At 42.9% G+C, this 16,863-nt stretch overlaps 1 protein-coding gene across 1 annotated transcript; it reads left to right on the forward strand.

Annotated features, from left to right (window-relative positions):
* Positions 1 to 4,827: 4,827 nt before the first annotated feature.
* LOC122923200 (E3 ubiquitin-protein ligase Mdm2-like) lies at positions 4,828 to 12,897 on the forward strand (the record flags this gene model as incomplete). Its single annotated transcript, XM_044273939.1, has 3 exons — positions 4,828 to 4,912; positions 12,603 to 12,677; positions 12,764 to 12,897. Coding segments are annotated over exons 1-3 (281 nt in total), but the record flags the coding sequence as incomplete, so codon positions are not given.
* Between the last annotated feature and the right edge of the window lie 3,966 nt (positions 12,898 to 16,863).

Consider the following 16,863-nt stretch of genomic DNA (forward strand, 5'->3'; position numbering starts at 1 on the left):
TGGAGAGACATGAGAGTAGTCTGAGAAAGCTGGGTGACACAGCTCCCACCTCCCCTCATATCTTCTCCTGCCTCTGTGCCATGCAGGACATCAGGAAAGCCGAGTCACATTACATAATAGCACCCAGCTTTTCTGCTGTCCTGCATGGCACATGTGGAGAGACATGAGAGTAGTCTGAGAAAGCTGGGTGACACAGCTCCTACCTCCCCTCATATCTTCTCCTGCCTCTGTGCCATGCAGGACATCAGGAAAGCTGAGTCACATTACATAATAGCACCCAGCTTTTCTGCTGTCCTGCATGGCACATGTGGAGAGACATGAGAGTAGTCTGAGAAAGCTGGGTGACACAGCTCCCACCTCCCCTCATATCTTCTCCTGCCTCTGTGCCATGCAGGACATCAGGAAAGCTGAGTCACATTACATAATAGCACCCAGCTTTTCTGCTGTCCTGCATGGCACATGTGGAGAGACATGAGAATAGTCTGAGAAAGCTGGGTGACACAGCTCCCACCTCCCCTCATATCTTCTCCTGCCTCAGTGCCATGCAGGACATCAGGAAAGCTGAGTCACATTACATAATAGCACCCAGCTTTTCTGCTGTCCTGCATGGCACATGTGGAGAGACATGAGAGTAGTCTGGGAAAGCTGGGTGACACAGCTCCCACCTCCCCTCATATCTTCTCCTGCCTCTGTGCCATGCAGGACATCAGGAAAGCTGAGTCACATTACGTATATTTATACTGATGTGATCTAGAACTGATCAGGGAGGACAGGTACATATATTTATACTGATGTGATCTAGAACCCATCATGGAGGACATGTACATATCTTTATACTGATGAGATCTAGAACTAATCATAGAGGACTTATACATATCTTTATACTGATGTGATCTAGAACTGATCATGGAGGACTTGTACATATATTTATACTGATGTGCTCTAGAACCCATCATGGAGGACATGTACATATATTTATACTGATGTGATCTAGAACTGATCAGCGATGACATTTACATATCTTTATACTGATGTGCTCTAGAACCCATCATGGAGGACATGTACATATCTTTATACTGATGTGCTCTAGAACCCATCATGGAGGACATGTACATATCTTTATACTGATGTGATCTAGAACTGATCAGGGAGGACTTGTACATATATTTATACTGATGTGATCTAGAACTGATCAGGGATGACATTTACATATCTTTATACTGATGTGCTCTAGAACCCATCATGGAAGACATGTACATATCTTTATACTGATGTGATCTAGAACTGATCAGGGAGGACATGTACATATATTTATACTGATGTGATCTAGAACTCGTCATGGAGGACATGTACATATATTTATACTGATGTGATCTAGAACTGATCAGGGAGGACTTGTACATATATTTATACTGATGTGATCTAGAACTGATCAGGGAGGACTTGTACATATATTTATACTGATATGATTTAGAACCCATCATGGAGGACATGTACATATCTTTATACTGATGTGATCTAGAGCTCATCATGGAGGACATGTACATATATTTATACTGATGTGATCTAGAACTCATCATGGAGGACTTGTACATATATTTATACTGATGTGATCTAGAACTGATCAGGGATGACATTTACATATCTTTATACTGATTTGATCTAGAACCGATCATGGAGGACTAGTATATATCTTTATACTGATGTGATCTAGAACCGATCATGGAGGACATGTGTATATATATTTATACTGATGTGATCTAGAACCCATCATGGAGGACATGTACATATATTTATACTGATGTGATCTAGAACTGATCAGCGATGACATTTACATATCTTTATACTGATGTGATCTAGAACTGATCAGGGAGGACTTGTACATATATTTATACTGATGTGATCTAGAACTGATCAGGGAGGACTTATACATATCTTTATACTGATGTGATCTAGAACTCATCATGGATGACTTGTACATATATTTATACTGATGTGATCTAGAACCCATCATGGAGGACATGTATATATATTTATACTGATGTGATCTAGAACTGATCAGGGATGACATTTACATATCTTTATACTGATGTGATCTAGAACTCATCATGGAGGACATGTACATATATTTATACTGATGTGATCTAGAACCGATCATGGATGACGTACATATATTTATACTGATGTGATCTAGAACTGATCAGGGAGGACTTATACATATCTTTATACTGATGTGATCTAGAACTGATCATGGAGGACTTGTACATATATTTATACTGATGTGATCTAGAACCCATCATGGAGGACTTGTACATATATTTATACTGATGTGATCTAGAACTGATCAGGGATGACTTGTACATATATTTATACTGATGTGCTCTAGAACCCATCATGGATGACTTGTACATATATTTATACTGATGTGATCTAGAACTGATCAGGGAGGACTTATACATATCTTTATACTGATGTGATCTAGAACTCATCATGGAGGACTTGTACATATCTTTATACTGATGTGATCTAGAACTGATCATGGAGGACTTGTACATATATTTATACTGATGTGATCTAGAACCCATCATGGAGGACTTGTACATATATTTATACTGATGTGATCTAGAACTGATCATGGAGGACATGTACATATATTTATACTGATGTGCTCTAGAACCCATCATGGATGACTTGTACATATATTTATACTGATGTGATCTAGAACTGATCATGGAGGACTTATACATATCTTTATACTGATGTGATCTAGAACCGATCATGGAGGACTTGTACATATCTTTATACTGATTTGATCTAGAACTGATCATGGAGGACTTGTACATATATTTATACTGATGTGCTCTAGAACTGATCAGGGAGGACTTGTACATATATTTATACTGATGTGATCTAGAACTGATCATGGAGGACTTATACATATCTTTATACTGATGTGATCTAGAACCGATCATGGAGGACTTGTACATATCTTTATACTGATGTGATCTAGAACTGATCAGGGAGGACTTGTACATATATTTATACTGATGTGCTCTAGAACCCATCATGGAGGACTTGTACATATATTTATACTGATGTGATCTAGAACTGATCAGGGAGGACTTATACATATCTTTATACTGATGTGATCTAGAACTCATCATGGAGGACTTGTACATATATTTATACTGATGTGATCTAGAACCCATCATGGAGGACATGTATATATATTTATACTGATGTGATCTAGAACTGATCAGGAATGACATTTACATATCTTTATACTGATGTGATCTAGAACTCATCATGGAGGACATGTACATATATTTATACTGATGTGATCTAGAACCGATCATGGATGACGTACATATATTTATACTGATGTGATCTAGAACTGATCAGGGAGGACTTATACATATCTTTATACTGATGTGATCTAGAACTGATCATGGAGGACTTGTACATATATTTATACTGATGTGATCTAGAACCCATCATGGAGGACTTGTACATATATTTATACTGATGTGATCTAGAACTGATCAGGGATGACTTGTACATATATTTATACTGATGTGATCTAGAACCCATCATGGATGACTTGTACATATCTTTATACTGATGTGATCTAGAACTGATCAGGGAGGACTTGTACATATATTTATACTGATGTGATCTAGAACTGATCATGGAGGACTTGTACATATATTTATACTGATGTGCTCTAGAACCCATCATGGAGGACTTGTACATATATTTATACTGATGTGATCTAGAACTCATCATGGAGGACATGTACATATCTTTATACTGATGTGATCTAGAACTGATCATGGAGGACTTGTACATATATTTATACTGATGTGATCTAGAACTGATCAGGGATGACTTGTACATATATTTATACTGATGTGATCTAGAACCCATCATGGATGACTTGTACATATCTTTATACTGATGTGATCTAGAACTGATCAGGGAGGACTTGTACATATATTTATACTGATGTGATCTAGAACTGATCAGGGAGGACTTGTACATATATTTATACTGATGTGATCTAGAACTGATCAGGGAGGACTTGTACATATATTTATACTGATGTGCTCTAGAACCCATCATGGAGGACTTGTACATATATTTATACTGATGTGATCTAGAACCCATCATGGTGGACTTGTACGTATCTTTATACTGATGTGATCTAGAACTGATCAGGGAGGACTTGTACATATCTCTATACTGATGTGATCTAGAACTCATCATGGAGGACTTGTACATATATTTATACTGATGTGATCTAGAACTGATCATGGAGGACATGTACATATCTTTATACTGTTGTGCTCTAGAACTCATCAGGGAGGACTTGTACATATCTTTATACTGATGTGCTCTAGAACCGATCATGGAGGACTTGTACATATATTTATACTGATGTGATCTAGAACTGATCATGGAGGACTTGTACATATATTTATACTGATGTGCTCTAGAACCCTCATGGAGGACATGTACATATCTTTATACTGATGTGATCTAGAACTGATCAGGGATGACATTTACATATCTTTATACTGATGTGATCTAGAACTGATCAGGGAGGACTTGTACATATCTCTATACTGATGTGATCTAGAACTGATCAGGGAGGACTTGTACATATCTTTATACTGATGTGATCTAGAACTCATCATGGATGACGTACATATATTTATACTGATGTGCTCTAGAACCGATCATGGAGGACTTGTACATATATTTATACTGATGTGATCTAGAATTGAACAGACATTAACCCTATTTTTTCTGGGGGGGGCTTTCCAGGCAAGCGTGATATATGGAGAGCTCCTCATCGCACACACATAGTTTGGCGCAGTCTTCCGTCATGACAACAGATGAAGTGACGCTGGTGAGTGACGTATCACATGGTTGATGTTATAATCTGAAATACTAAAAGCCCCTTTAGGTCTCCCGCACACATAACCTTTGGCGGTCCACAAACTGTAGATCCACAAAGTACAGATACCGGATATGCGCTATCCATCACTTTTTCGCTCCCTTCACTAGAACAAGCCTATTCTTGTCCACAAAACAGACAGGTATAGGACATATTCGATAATTTTCGGGACTGCCATATGGATGCTGACGGCACATTTTTGCAGACCCATAAAATTGAAACTGGTCGACGTCTCATCCGCAAAAAATGCGGATCAGACCCAGACCAAAACGACGGTGATGTGCGTGAGGCCTTCGGCACCTGGAGGTGACGCATCATTTCTATATTAGGTTATTATGTATAAAACTACTTCTAAATGTGATGGGAAAGGTGCGTCTCAATAATCCCGCTGCACCTCCTGCTGCTGCTAAGCAGAACTAGTCTGGCGGTATAAACTCAGCCATTTCTTTACCAAAACCTGAGAAGCTAAAGCCAAGTTATTTCTGACGTGTGTGCAGCCTGTCAGTCGGTATTCGTAGTCTTTTACAGTAACTTGGGTGTAAAACGGAGCCGTCATCACAAAATGCAGTGCAATCTGTATGCAGCAGGCTACAGAGCAGGAGGAGCTGGGCAGACGGATGCAGACTTCTGTGGACAAAGATTCAATACAACTTGTAATTTATAAATCTCTGCTTTCTCTTACTTCAGCTGTACATGAGGGCTGTCTCATCAGTGATTGATAGCATTCTCTGTGTAAGTGTGTATACAGAGATAGCTGTCAGTCCCTGATATCTGTACACAGGGGAGGTGTTATCAGTGATAGTATTCTCTGTGTAAGTGTGTATACAGAGATAGCTGTCAGTCACTGGTATCTGTACACAGGGAGGTGTTATCAGTGATAGTATTCTCTGTGTAAGTGTGTATACAGCGATAGCTGTCAGTCACTGATATCTGTACACAGGGGAGGTGTTATCAGTGATAGTATTCTCTGTGTAAGTGTGTATACAGAGATAGCGGCCAGTCACTGGTATCTGTACACAGGGGAGGTGTTATCAGTGATAGCATTCTCTGTGTAAGTGTGTATACAGAGATAGCTGTCAGTCACTGATATCTGTACACAGGGAGGTGTTATCAGTGATAGTATTCTCTGTGTAAGTGTGTATACAGAGATAGCTGTCAGTCACTGGTATCTGTACACAGGGGAGGTGTTATCGGTGATAGTATTCTCTGTGTAAGTGTGTATACAGAGATAGCTGTCAGTCACTGATATCTGTACACAGGGGAGGTGTTATCAGTGATAGTATTCTCTGTGTAAGTGTGTATACAGAGATAGCTGTCAGTCACTGGTATCTGTACACAGGGAGGTGTTATCAGTGATAGTAATCTCTGTGTAAGTGTGTATACAGAGATCTGTCAGTCCCTGATATCTGTACACAGGGAGGTGTTATCAGTGATAGCATTCTCTGTGTAAGTGTGTATACAGAGATAGCTGTCAGTCACTGGTATCTGTACACAGGGAGGTGTTATCAGTGATAGTATTCTCTGTGTAAGTGTGTATACAGAGATAGCGGCCAGTCACTGATATCTACACAGGGGAGGTGTTATCAGTGATAGTAATCTCTGTGTAAGTGTGTATACAGAGACAGCTGTCAGTCACTGATATCTGTACACAGGGAGGTGTTATCAGTGATAGTAATCTCTGTGTAAGTGTGTATACAGAGATAGCTGTCAGTCCCTGATATCTGTACACAGGGAGGTGTTATCAGTGATTGATAGTAATCTCTGTGTAAGTGTGTATACAGAGATAGCTGTCAGTCACTGATATCTGTACACAAGGAGGTGTTATCAGTGATGTAATCTCTGTGTAAGTGTGTATACAGAGATACCTGTCAGTCGCTGATATCTGTACACAGGGAGGTGTTATCAGTGATAGTAATCTCTGTGTAAGTGTGTATACAGAGATACCTGTCAGTCGCTGATATCTGTACACAGGGGAGGTGTTATCAGTGATAGTATTCTCTGTGTAAGTGTGTATACAGAGATAGCTGTCAGTCACTGGTATCTGTACACAGGGAGGTGTTATCAGTGATAGTAATCTCTGTGTAAGTGTGTATACAGAGATAGCTGTCAGTCACTGGTATCTGTACACAGGGAGGTGTTATCAGTGATTGATAGTAATCTCTGTGTAAGTGTGTATACAGAGATATCTATCAGTCACTGGTATCTGTACACAGGGAGGTGTTATCAGTGATAGCATTCTCTGTGTAAGTGTGTATACAGAGATAGCTGTCTGTCACTGATATCTGTACACAGGGGAGGTGTTATCAGTGATAGTATTCTCTGTGTAAGTGTGTATACAGAGATAGCTGTCAGTCACTGGTATCTGTACACAGGGAGGTGTTATCAGTGATAGTATTCTCTGTGTAAGTGTGTATACAGAGATAGCTGTCAGTCACTGATATCTGTACACAGGGAGGTGTTATCAGTGATAGTAATCTCTGTGTAAGTGTGTATACAGAGATAGCTGTCAGTCACTGGTATCTGTACACAGGGAGGTGTTATCAGTGATAGTATTCTCTGTGTAAGTGTGTATACAGAGATAGCTGTCAGTCACTGATATCTGTACACAGGGAGGTGTTATCAGTGATAGTATTCTCTGTATAAGTGTGTATACAGAGATAGCTGTCAGTCACTGGTATCTGTACACAGGGAGGTGTTATCAGTGATAGTAATCTCTGTGTAAGTGTGTATACAGAGATAGCTGTCAGTCACTGGTATCTGTACACAGGGAGGTGTTATCAGTGATAGTAATCTCTGTGTAAGTGTGTATACAGAGATAGCTGTCAGTCACTGATATCTGTACACAGGGAGGTGTTATCAGTGATGGTATTCTCTGTGTAAGTGTGTATACAGAGATAGCTGTCAGTCCCTGATATCTGTACACAGGGAGGTGTTAGCAGTGATAGTAATCTCTGTGTAAGTGTGTATACAGAGATAGCTGTCAGGCACTGATATCTGTACACAGGGGAGGTGTTATCAGTGATAGTATTCTCTGTGTAAGTGTGTATACAGAGATAGCTGTCAGTCACTGATATCTGTACACAGGGAGGTGTTATCAGTGATAGTATTCTCTGTGTAAGTGTGTATACAGAGATAGCTGTCAGTCCCTGATATCTGTACACAGGGAGGTGTTATCAGTGATAGTAATCTCTGTGTAAGTGTGTATACAGAGATAGCTGTCAGTCACTGATATCTGTACACAGGGGAGGTGTTATCAGTGAGTCATAGCATTCTCTGTGTAAGTGTGTATACAGAGATAGCTGTCAGTCACTGATATCTATACACAGGGAGGTGTTATCAGTGATAGTAATCTCTGTGTAAGTGTGTATACAGAGATAGCTGTCAGTCACTGATATCTGTACACAGGGAGGTGTTATTAGTGATGGTAATCTTTGTGTAAGTGTGTATACAGAGATAGCTGTCAGTCACTGATATCTGTACACAGAGGAGGTGTTATCAGTGATAGTATTCTCTGTGTAAGTGTGTATACAGAGATAGCTGTCAGTCACTGATATCTGTACACAGGGAGGTGTTATCAGTGATAGTATTCTCTGTGTAAGTGTGTATACAGAGATAGCTGTCAGTCCCTGATATCTGTACACAGGGAGGTGTTATCAGTGATAGCATTCTCTGTGTAAGTGTGTATACAGAGATAGCTGTCAGTCCCTGATCTGTACACAGGGAGGTGTTATCAGTGATAGTATTCTCTGTGTAAGTGTGTATACAGAGATAGCTGTCAGTCCCTGATATCTGTACACAGGGGAGGTGTTATCAGTGATAGTATTCTCTGTGTAAGTGTGTATACAGAGATAGCTGTCAGTCCCTGATATCTGTACACAGGGGAGGTGTTATCAGTGATAGTATTCTCTGTGTAAGTGTGTATACAGAGATAGCTGTCAGTCCCTGATATCTGTACACAGGGGAGGTGTTATCAGTGATAGTATTCTCTGTGTAAGTGTGTATACAGAGATAGCTGTCAGTCCCTGATATCTGTACACAGGGGAGGTGTTATCAGTGATAGTATTCTCTGTGTAAGTGTGTATACAGAGATAGCTGTCAGTCACTGATATCTGTACACAGGGGAGGTGTTATCAGTGATAGTATTCTCTGTGTAAGTGTGTATACAGAGATAGCTGTCAGTCACTGATATCTGTACACAGGGGAGGTGTTATCAGTGATAGTATTCTCTGTGTAAGTGTGTATACAGAGATAGCTGTCAGTCCCTGATATCTGTACACAGGGGAGGTGTTATCAGTGATAGTATTCTCTGTGTAAGTGTGTATACAGAGATAGCTGTCAGTCACTGATATCTGTACACAGGGTAGGTGTTATCAGTGATAGTAATCTCTGTGTAAGTGTGTATACAGAGATAGCTGTCAGTCACTGATATCTGTACACAGGGAGGTGTTATCAGTGATAGTATTCTCTGTGTAAGTGTGTATACAGAGATAGCTGTCAGTCACTGATATCTGTACACAGGGAGGTGTTATCAGTGATAACATTCTCTGTGTAAGTGTGTATACAGAGATAGCTGTCAGTCCCTGATATCTGTACACAGGGAGGTGTTATCAGTGATAGTAATCTCTGTGTAAGTGTGTATACAGAGATAGCTGTCAGTCCCTGATATCTGTACACAGGGAGGTGTTATCAGTGATAGTATTCTCTGTGTAAGTGTGTATACAGAGATAGCTGTCAGTCCCTGATATCTGTACACAGGGGAGGTGTTATCAGTGATAGTATTCTCTGTGTAAGTGTGTATACAGAGATAGCTGTCAGTCCCTGATATCTGTACACAGGGGAGGTGTTATCAGTGATAGTAATCTCTGTGTAAGTGTGTATACAGAGATAGCTGTCAGTCACTGATATCTGTACACAGGGAGGTGTTATCAGTGATAGTAATCTCTGTGTAAGTGTGTATACAGAGATAGCTGTCAGTCACTGATATCTGTACACAGGGTAGGTGTTATCAGTGATAGTAATCTCTGTGTAAGTGTGTATACAGAGATAGCTGTCAGTCACTGATATCTGTACACAGGGAGGTGTTATCAGTGATAGTAATCTCTGTGTAAGTGTGTATACAGAGATAGCTGTCAGTCCCTGATATCTGTACACAGGGAGGTGTTATCAGTGATAGTATTCTCTGTGTAAGTGGGTATACAGAGATAGCTGTCAGTCACTGATATCTGTACACAGGGAGGTGTTATCAGTTATAGTATTCTCTGTATAAGTGTGTATACAGAGATAGCTGTCAGTCACTGGTATCTGTACACAGGGAGGTGTTATCAGTGATAGTATTCTCTGTGTAAGTGTGTATACAGAGATAGCTGTCAGTCACTGATATCTGTACACAGGGAGGTGTTATCAGTGATAGTATTCTCTGTGTAAGTGTGTATACAGAGATAGCTGTCAGTCCCTGATATCTGTACACAGGGAGGTGTTATCAGTGATGGTATTCTCTGTGTAAGTGTGTATACAGAGATAGCTGTCAGTCACTGATATCTGTACACAGGGAGGTGTTATCAGTGATAGTAATCTCTGTGTAAGTGTGTATACAGAGATAGCTGTCAGTCCCTGATATCTGTACACAGGGAGGTGTTATCAGTGATAGTATTCTCTGTGTAAGTGTGTATACAGAGATAGCTGTCAGTCACTGGTATCTGTACACAGGGGAGGTGTTATCAGTGATAGTAATCTCTGTGTAAGTGTGTATACAGAGATAGCTGTCAGTCCCTGATATCTGTACACAGGGAGGTGTTATCAGTGATAGTATTCTCTGTGTAAGTGTGTATACAGAGATAGCTGTCAGTCACTGATATCTGTACACAGGGAGGTGTTATCAGTGATAGTATTCTCTGTGTAAGTGTGTATACAGAGATAGCTGTCAGTCACTGGTATCTGTACACAGGGAGGTGTTATCAGTGATAGTAATCTCTGTGTAAGTGTGTATACAGAGATAGCTGTCAGTCACTGATATCTGTACACAGGGAGGTGTTATCAGTGATAGTAATCTCTGTGTAAGTGTGTATACAGAGATAGCTGTCAGTCACTGGTATCTGTACACAGGGAGGTGTTATCAGTGATAGTAATCTCTGTGTAAGTGTGTATACAGAGACAGCTGTCAGTCACTAATATCTGTACACAGGGGAGGTGTTATCAGTGATAGTAATCTCTGTGTAAGTGTGTATACAGAGATAGCTGTCAGTCACTGATATATGTACACAGGGGAGGTGTTATCAGTGATAGTATTCTCTGTGTAAGTGTGTATACAGAGATAGCTGTCAGTCACTGATATCTGTACACAGGGAGGTGTTATCAGTGATAGTAATCTCTGTGTAAGTGTGTATACAGAGATAGCTGTCAGTCACTGATATCTGTACACAGGGAGGTGTTATCAGTGATAGTAATCTCTGTGTAAGTGTGTATACAGAGATAGCTGTCAGTCCCTGATATCTGTACACAGGGAGGTGTTATCAGTGATAGTAATCTCTGTGTAAGTGTGTATACAGAGATAGCTGTCAGTCCCTGATATCTGTACACAGGGGAGGTGTTATCAGTGATAGTATTCTCTGTGTAAGTGTGTATACAGAGATAGCTGTCAGTCACTGATATCTGTACACAGGGGAGGTGTTATCAGTGATAGTATTCTCTGTGTAAGTGTGTATACAGAGATAGCTGTCAGTCCCTGATAGCTGTACACAGGGGAGGTGTTATCAGTGATAGTATTCTCTGTGTAAGTGTGTATACAGAGATAGCTGTCAGTCCCTGATAGCTGTACACAGGGGAGGTGTTATCAGTGATAGTATTCTCTGTGTAAGTGTGTATACAGAGATAGCTGTCAGTCCCTGATAGCTGTACACAGGGGAGGTGTTATCAGTGATAGTATTCTCTGTGTAAGTGTGTATACAGAGATAGCTGTCAGTCCCTGATAGCTGTACACAGGGGAGGTGTTATCAGTGATAGTATTCTCTGTGTAAGTGTGTATACAGAGATAGCTGTCAGTCCCTGATAGCTGTACACAGGGGAGGTGTTATCAGTGATAGTATTCTCTGTGTAAGTGTGTATACAGAGATAGCTGTCAGTCACTGATAGCTGTACACAGGGGAGGTGTTATCAGTGATAGTATTCTCTGTGTAAGTGTGTATACAGAGATAGCTGTCAGTCACTGATATCTGTACACAGGGGAGGTGTTATCAGTGATAGTAATCTCTGTGTAAGTGTGTATACAGAGATAGCTGTCAGTCACTGATATCTGTACACAGGGAGGTGTTATCAGTGATAGTATTCTCTGTGTAAGTGTGTATACAGAAATAGCTGTCAGTCACTGATATCTGTACACAGGGGAGATGTTATCAGTGATAGTATTCTCTGTGTAAGTGTGTATACAGAGATAGCTGTCAGTCACTGATATCTGTACACAGGGGAGGTGTTATCAGTGATAGTAATCTCTGTGTAAGTGTGTATACAGAGATAGCTGTCAGTCCCTGATATCTGTACACAGGGGAGGTGTTATCAGTGAGTCATAGCATTCTCTGTGTAAGTCTGTAAACCTACACTTCAGTCTTGGCATTATATGTTCATATGCAACATTTTCTTTATTTTTAAGGTAAGACCAAATGCTCTTCTGCTAAATCTGTTACAATCTGGTGGTGCCAAGAAGGAAACCTTTACAATGAAAGAGGTGGGTGCACAATCCCTGATGATGATGTATGATGCTGTGATATTCTGTATGCTGGTTATTGCTGTGTCTTTGTACTTGCTCTGTAGGTAATTCACCATCTTGGTCAGTACATTATGGCCAAGCAGTTGTATGACAAGAAGCAGCAGCACATTGTCCACTGCTCTAATGATCCTCTCGGAGAACTATTTGGGGTACAGAGCTTCTCTGTTAAAGAACCCAGGTAACTGATGGGCTTCTAACAATCAATGTTTGATGTCATTTTCCAGAAGGGATTTTTTCAGTCTGTAGAATAGAATTGACCCCAGTATTATTTTGGGTGTCCTGTTATCTTCCTTTACCCCCTTCCACTTAAAGTGGTTATCCCAGGACAAATCTAAACATTGAAAACCAGACATCGTATAGGACATGACAACCTCTTTCTAACAAAGCCAGAGCCAGTCCTGGACCTCACATGGATCCAGAGATCTCCCCATTCATTGCTCTGCTAGATTTATCTCCAGCTGACAGCTCAAGGGCAGTGTCCTTTCTGCTGCAGCTCAGGGGGCGTGTCCGTGCTCTGCGTATCACAGCTCAGGAGGCAGAGGAAGGATGACACTGAGCATGTGCGACCTTCTCAGTGAGCAGGACAAAGAAATAAGAATAACAGCCGGTGGTGCTATACAAATGCATTGTATTGAGTAACTCGGGGCTATGCTACATTGTGTATTACCTGCAATTACAATAGTATCCAGATTAGGGTTGTTTCAGGTATCCAGATATGGATATTGACATGTGCTGATACTAGCAATATCGGATCAGCGGCGGTCCTGCACCTGGCACCCCCTCTGATGAGCAGTGGCATCTCTAGCTTAATTGGCTGCGGCACTGGATTAAACTAAACAGTGTATGAATGTAGAATAAGACAGCTGTGCAGTGGGCATGCTGGGTACTGCAGTGCAGCTCCTATTCAAGTGCAGAGCTCCTGAAATACAGTGTGCAGACCCTTCTGCTTCCGCTCCGCTAATCGCTGGAGGTGCCGGACCCCACCCATCTGATACTGATGACTATCCCGAGGATACCTCATCAGTAGCCTGGACAACCCCTTTAAGTAATTGCACATCTATGTCATGATGTAATAGGTGGGCACTAGAGCTTAGTCATCCTCTTAGTACAGTACAAACAGCCTGAATAATGGGGGCCACCTGATTATTGGGGGCTCATTGGCCTTAGCTCGTATTTCGGCTGCTATATTGGGGTAAATGTACCCATGCACATTACACTAAAGTGGATAAAAATGGATGATTTCCACAAAACAATCCGGTGAGATTTAGGTTGTGGAGGTTTCCTGTAAATGATGGAATAAATCTGGAACGTGCGGTCGGTGTTTCCTATGTTTTCCGTGTATATATTCGGACAGAGGATGAAACGCTGCACAGGTATCTGGGGTGGGATGCACGGACATGTTTATGGTATTACTGCAAATGGAGCTCGGAACCCTGTCGGAAAGTCCATCTAGATGTAAATTATCATCTCTCTGTTTCAGGAGACTGTATGCAATGATTTTCAGAAATCTGCTAACTACTGATCCAGAAGGTAACATTTTGTAGAAATAACCGTTTTAGCGCCGTGTGGCCCCAATCTTATGGGATTTCTAATGTCTGACAAGTGAGGGATGCAGTGAGAGAGTAACACCTGAAATGATTGTCTGCGATGCCAGTGTTACTATCCCCTGCGATGCTGGTGGGTGCGCCTAATCTGGGACAAGGCTCAGGCCTCATCATACATGTGGTGCCTCCTCCGGCAGTCCATGTTCCTAAACAGAAATCTTACATCTCTGGCTTCACTGACGCCTGAAAACTGGTGTAAATGAAGATAAAACCGTTACTGTTGCTGTCCATGCCCCGTCCCACCCTTGCCAAGCCCCCCCTCCCTTCCTGAAAACTGGTGTAAATGAAGATAAAACCGTTACGGTTGCTGTCCATGCCCCTTCCCGCCCTTGCCAAGCCCCCCTCCCTTCCTGAAAACTGGTGTAAATGAAGATAAAACCGTTACGGTTGCTGTCCATGCCCCTTCCCGCCCTTGCCAAGCCCCCCCCTCCCTTTCTGGAAACTGGTGTAAATGAAGATAAAACCGTTACGGTTGCTGTCCATGCCCCGTCCCACCCTTGCCAAGCCCCCCCTCCCTTCCTGAAAAGTGGTGTAAATGAAGATAAAACCGTTACGGTTGCTGCCCATGCCCCGTCCCACCCTTGCCAAGCCCCCCCCTCCCTTTCTGGAAAGTGGTGTAAATGAAGATAAAACCGTTACGGTTGCTGTCCATGCCCCGTTCCACCCTTGCCAAGCCCCCCCTCCCTTCCTGAAAAGTGGTGTAAATGAAGATAAAACCGTTACGGTTACTGCCCATGCCCCGTCCCACCCTTGCCAAGCCCCCCCTCCCTTTCTGGAAACTGGTGTAAATGAAGATAAAACCGTTACGGTTGCTGTCCATGCCCCGTCCCACCCTTGCCAAGCCCCCCCTCCCTTTCTGGAAACTGGTGTAAATGAAGATAAAACCGTTACGGTTACTGCCCATGCCCCGTCCCACCCTTGCCAAGCCCCCCGTCCCTTCCTGAAAAGTGGTGTAAATGAAGATAAAACCGTTACGGTTACTGTCCATGCCCCGTCCCACCCTTGCCAAGCCCCCCCTCCCTTTCTGGAAAGTGGTGTAAATGAAGATAAAACCGTTACGGTTGCTGCCCATGCCCCGTCCCACCCTTGCCAAGCCCCCCCTCCCTTCCTGAAAAGTGGTGTAAATGAAGATAAAACCGTTACGGTTGCTGCCCATGCCCCGTCCCACCCTTGCCAAGCCCCCCCTCCCTTCCTGAAAAGTGGTGTAAATGAAGATAAAACCGTTACGGTTACTGTCCATGCCCCTTCCCACCCTTACCAAGCCCCCCCTCCCTTCCTGAAAGTGGTGTAAATGAAGATAAAACCGTTACGGTTTCTGTCCATGCCCCGTCCCACCCTTGCCAAGCCCCCCCTCCCTTCCTGAAAAGTGGTGTAAATGAAGATAAAACCGTTACGGTTGCTGCCCATGCCCCGTCCCACCCTTGCCAAGCCCCCCCCCTCCCTTTCTGGAAAGTGGTGTAAATGAAGATAAAACCGTTACGGTTGCTGTCCATGCCCCGTCCCCACCCTTACCAAGCCCCCCCTCCCTTCCTGAAAACTGGTGTAAATGAAGATAAAACCGTTACGGTTGCTGCCCATGCCCCGTCCCACCCTTGCCAAGCCCCCCCTCCCTTCCTGGAAACTGGTGTAAATGAAGATAAAACCGTTACGGTTGCTGTCCATGCCCCGTCCCACCCTTACCAAGCCCCCCCTCCCTTCCTGAAAAGTGGTGTAAATGAAGATAAAACCGTTACGGTTGCTGCCCATGCCCCGTCCCACCCTTGCCAAGCCCCCCCTCCCTTCCTGAAAAGTGGTGTAAATGAAGATAAAACCGTTACGGTTGCTGCCCATGCCCCGTCCCACCCTTACCAAGCCCCCCCTCCCTTCCTGAAAAGTGGTGTAAATGAAGATAAAACCGTTACGGTTACTGCCCCTGCCCCGTTCCACCCTTGCCAAGCCCCCCCTCCCTTCCTGAAAAGTGGTGTAAATGAAGATAAAACCGTTACGGTTACTGCCCATGCCCTGTCCCACCCTTGCCAAGCCCCCCCTCCCTTTCTGGAAACGGGTGTAAATGAAGATAAAACCGTTACGGTTGCTGTCCATGCCCTGTCCCACCCTTGCCAAGCCCCCCCTCCCTTTCTGGAAACTGGTGTAAATGAAGATTAAAACCGTTACGGTTGCTGCCCATGCCCCGTCCCACCCTTGCCAAGCCCCCCGTCCCTTCCTGAAAAGTGGTGTAAATGAAGATAAAACCGTTACGGTTACTGTCCATGCCCCGTCCCACCCTTGCCAAGCCCCCCCCTCCCTTCCTGGAAACTGGTGTAAATGAAGATAAAACCGTTGCGGTTGCTGCCCATGCCCCGTCCCACCCTTGCCAAGCCCCCCCTCCCTTTCTGGAAACTGGTGTAAATGAAGATAAAACCGTTGCGGTTGCTGCCCATGCCCCGTCCCACCCTTGCCAAGCCCCCCCTCCCTTTCTGGAAACTGGTGTAAATGAAGATAAAACCGTTACGGTTACTGTCCCATGCCCCGTCCCACCCTTACCAAGCCCCCCCTCCCTT

This window comes from Bufo gargarizans, unplaced genomic scaffold, assembly GCF_014858855.1.
Source record: "Bufo gargarizans isolate SCDJY-AF-19 unplaced genomic scaffold, ASM1485885v1 original_scaffold_1346_pilon, whole genome shotgun sequence".
Taxonomy (NCBI): domain Eukaryota; kingdom Metazoa; phylum Chordata; class Amphibia; order Anura; family Bufonidae; genus Bufo; species Bufo gargarizans.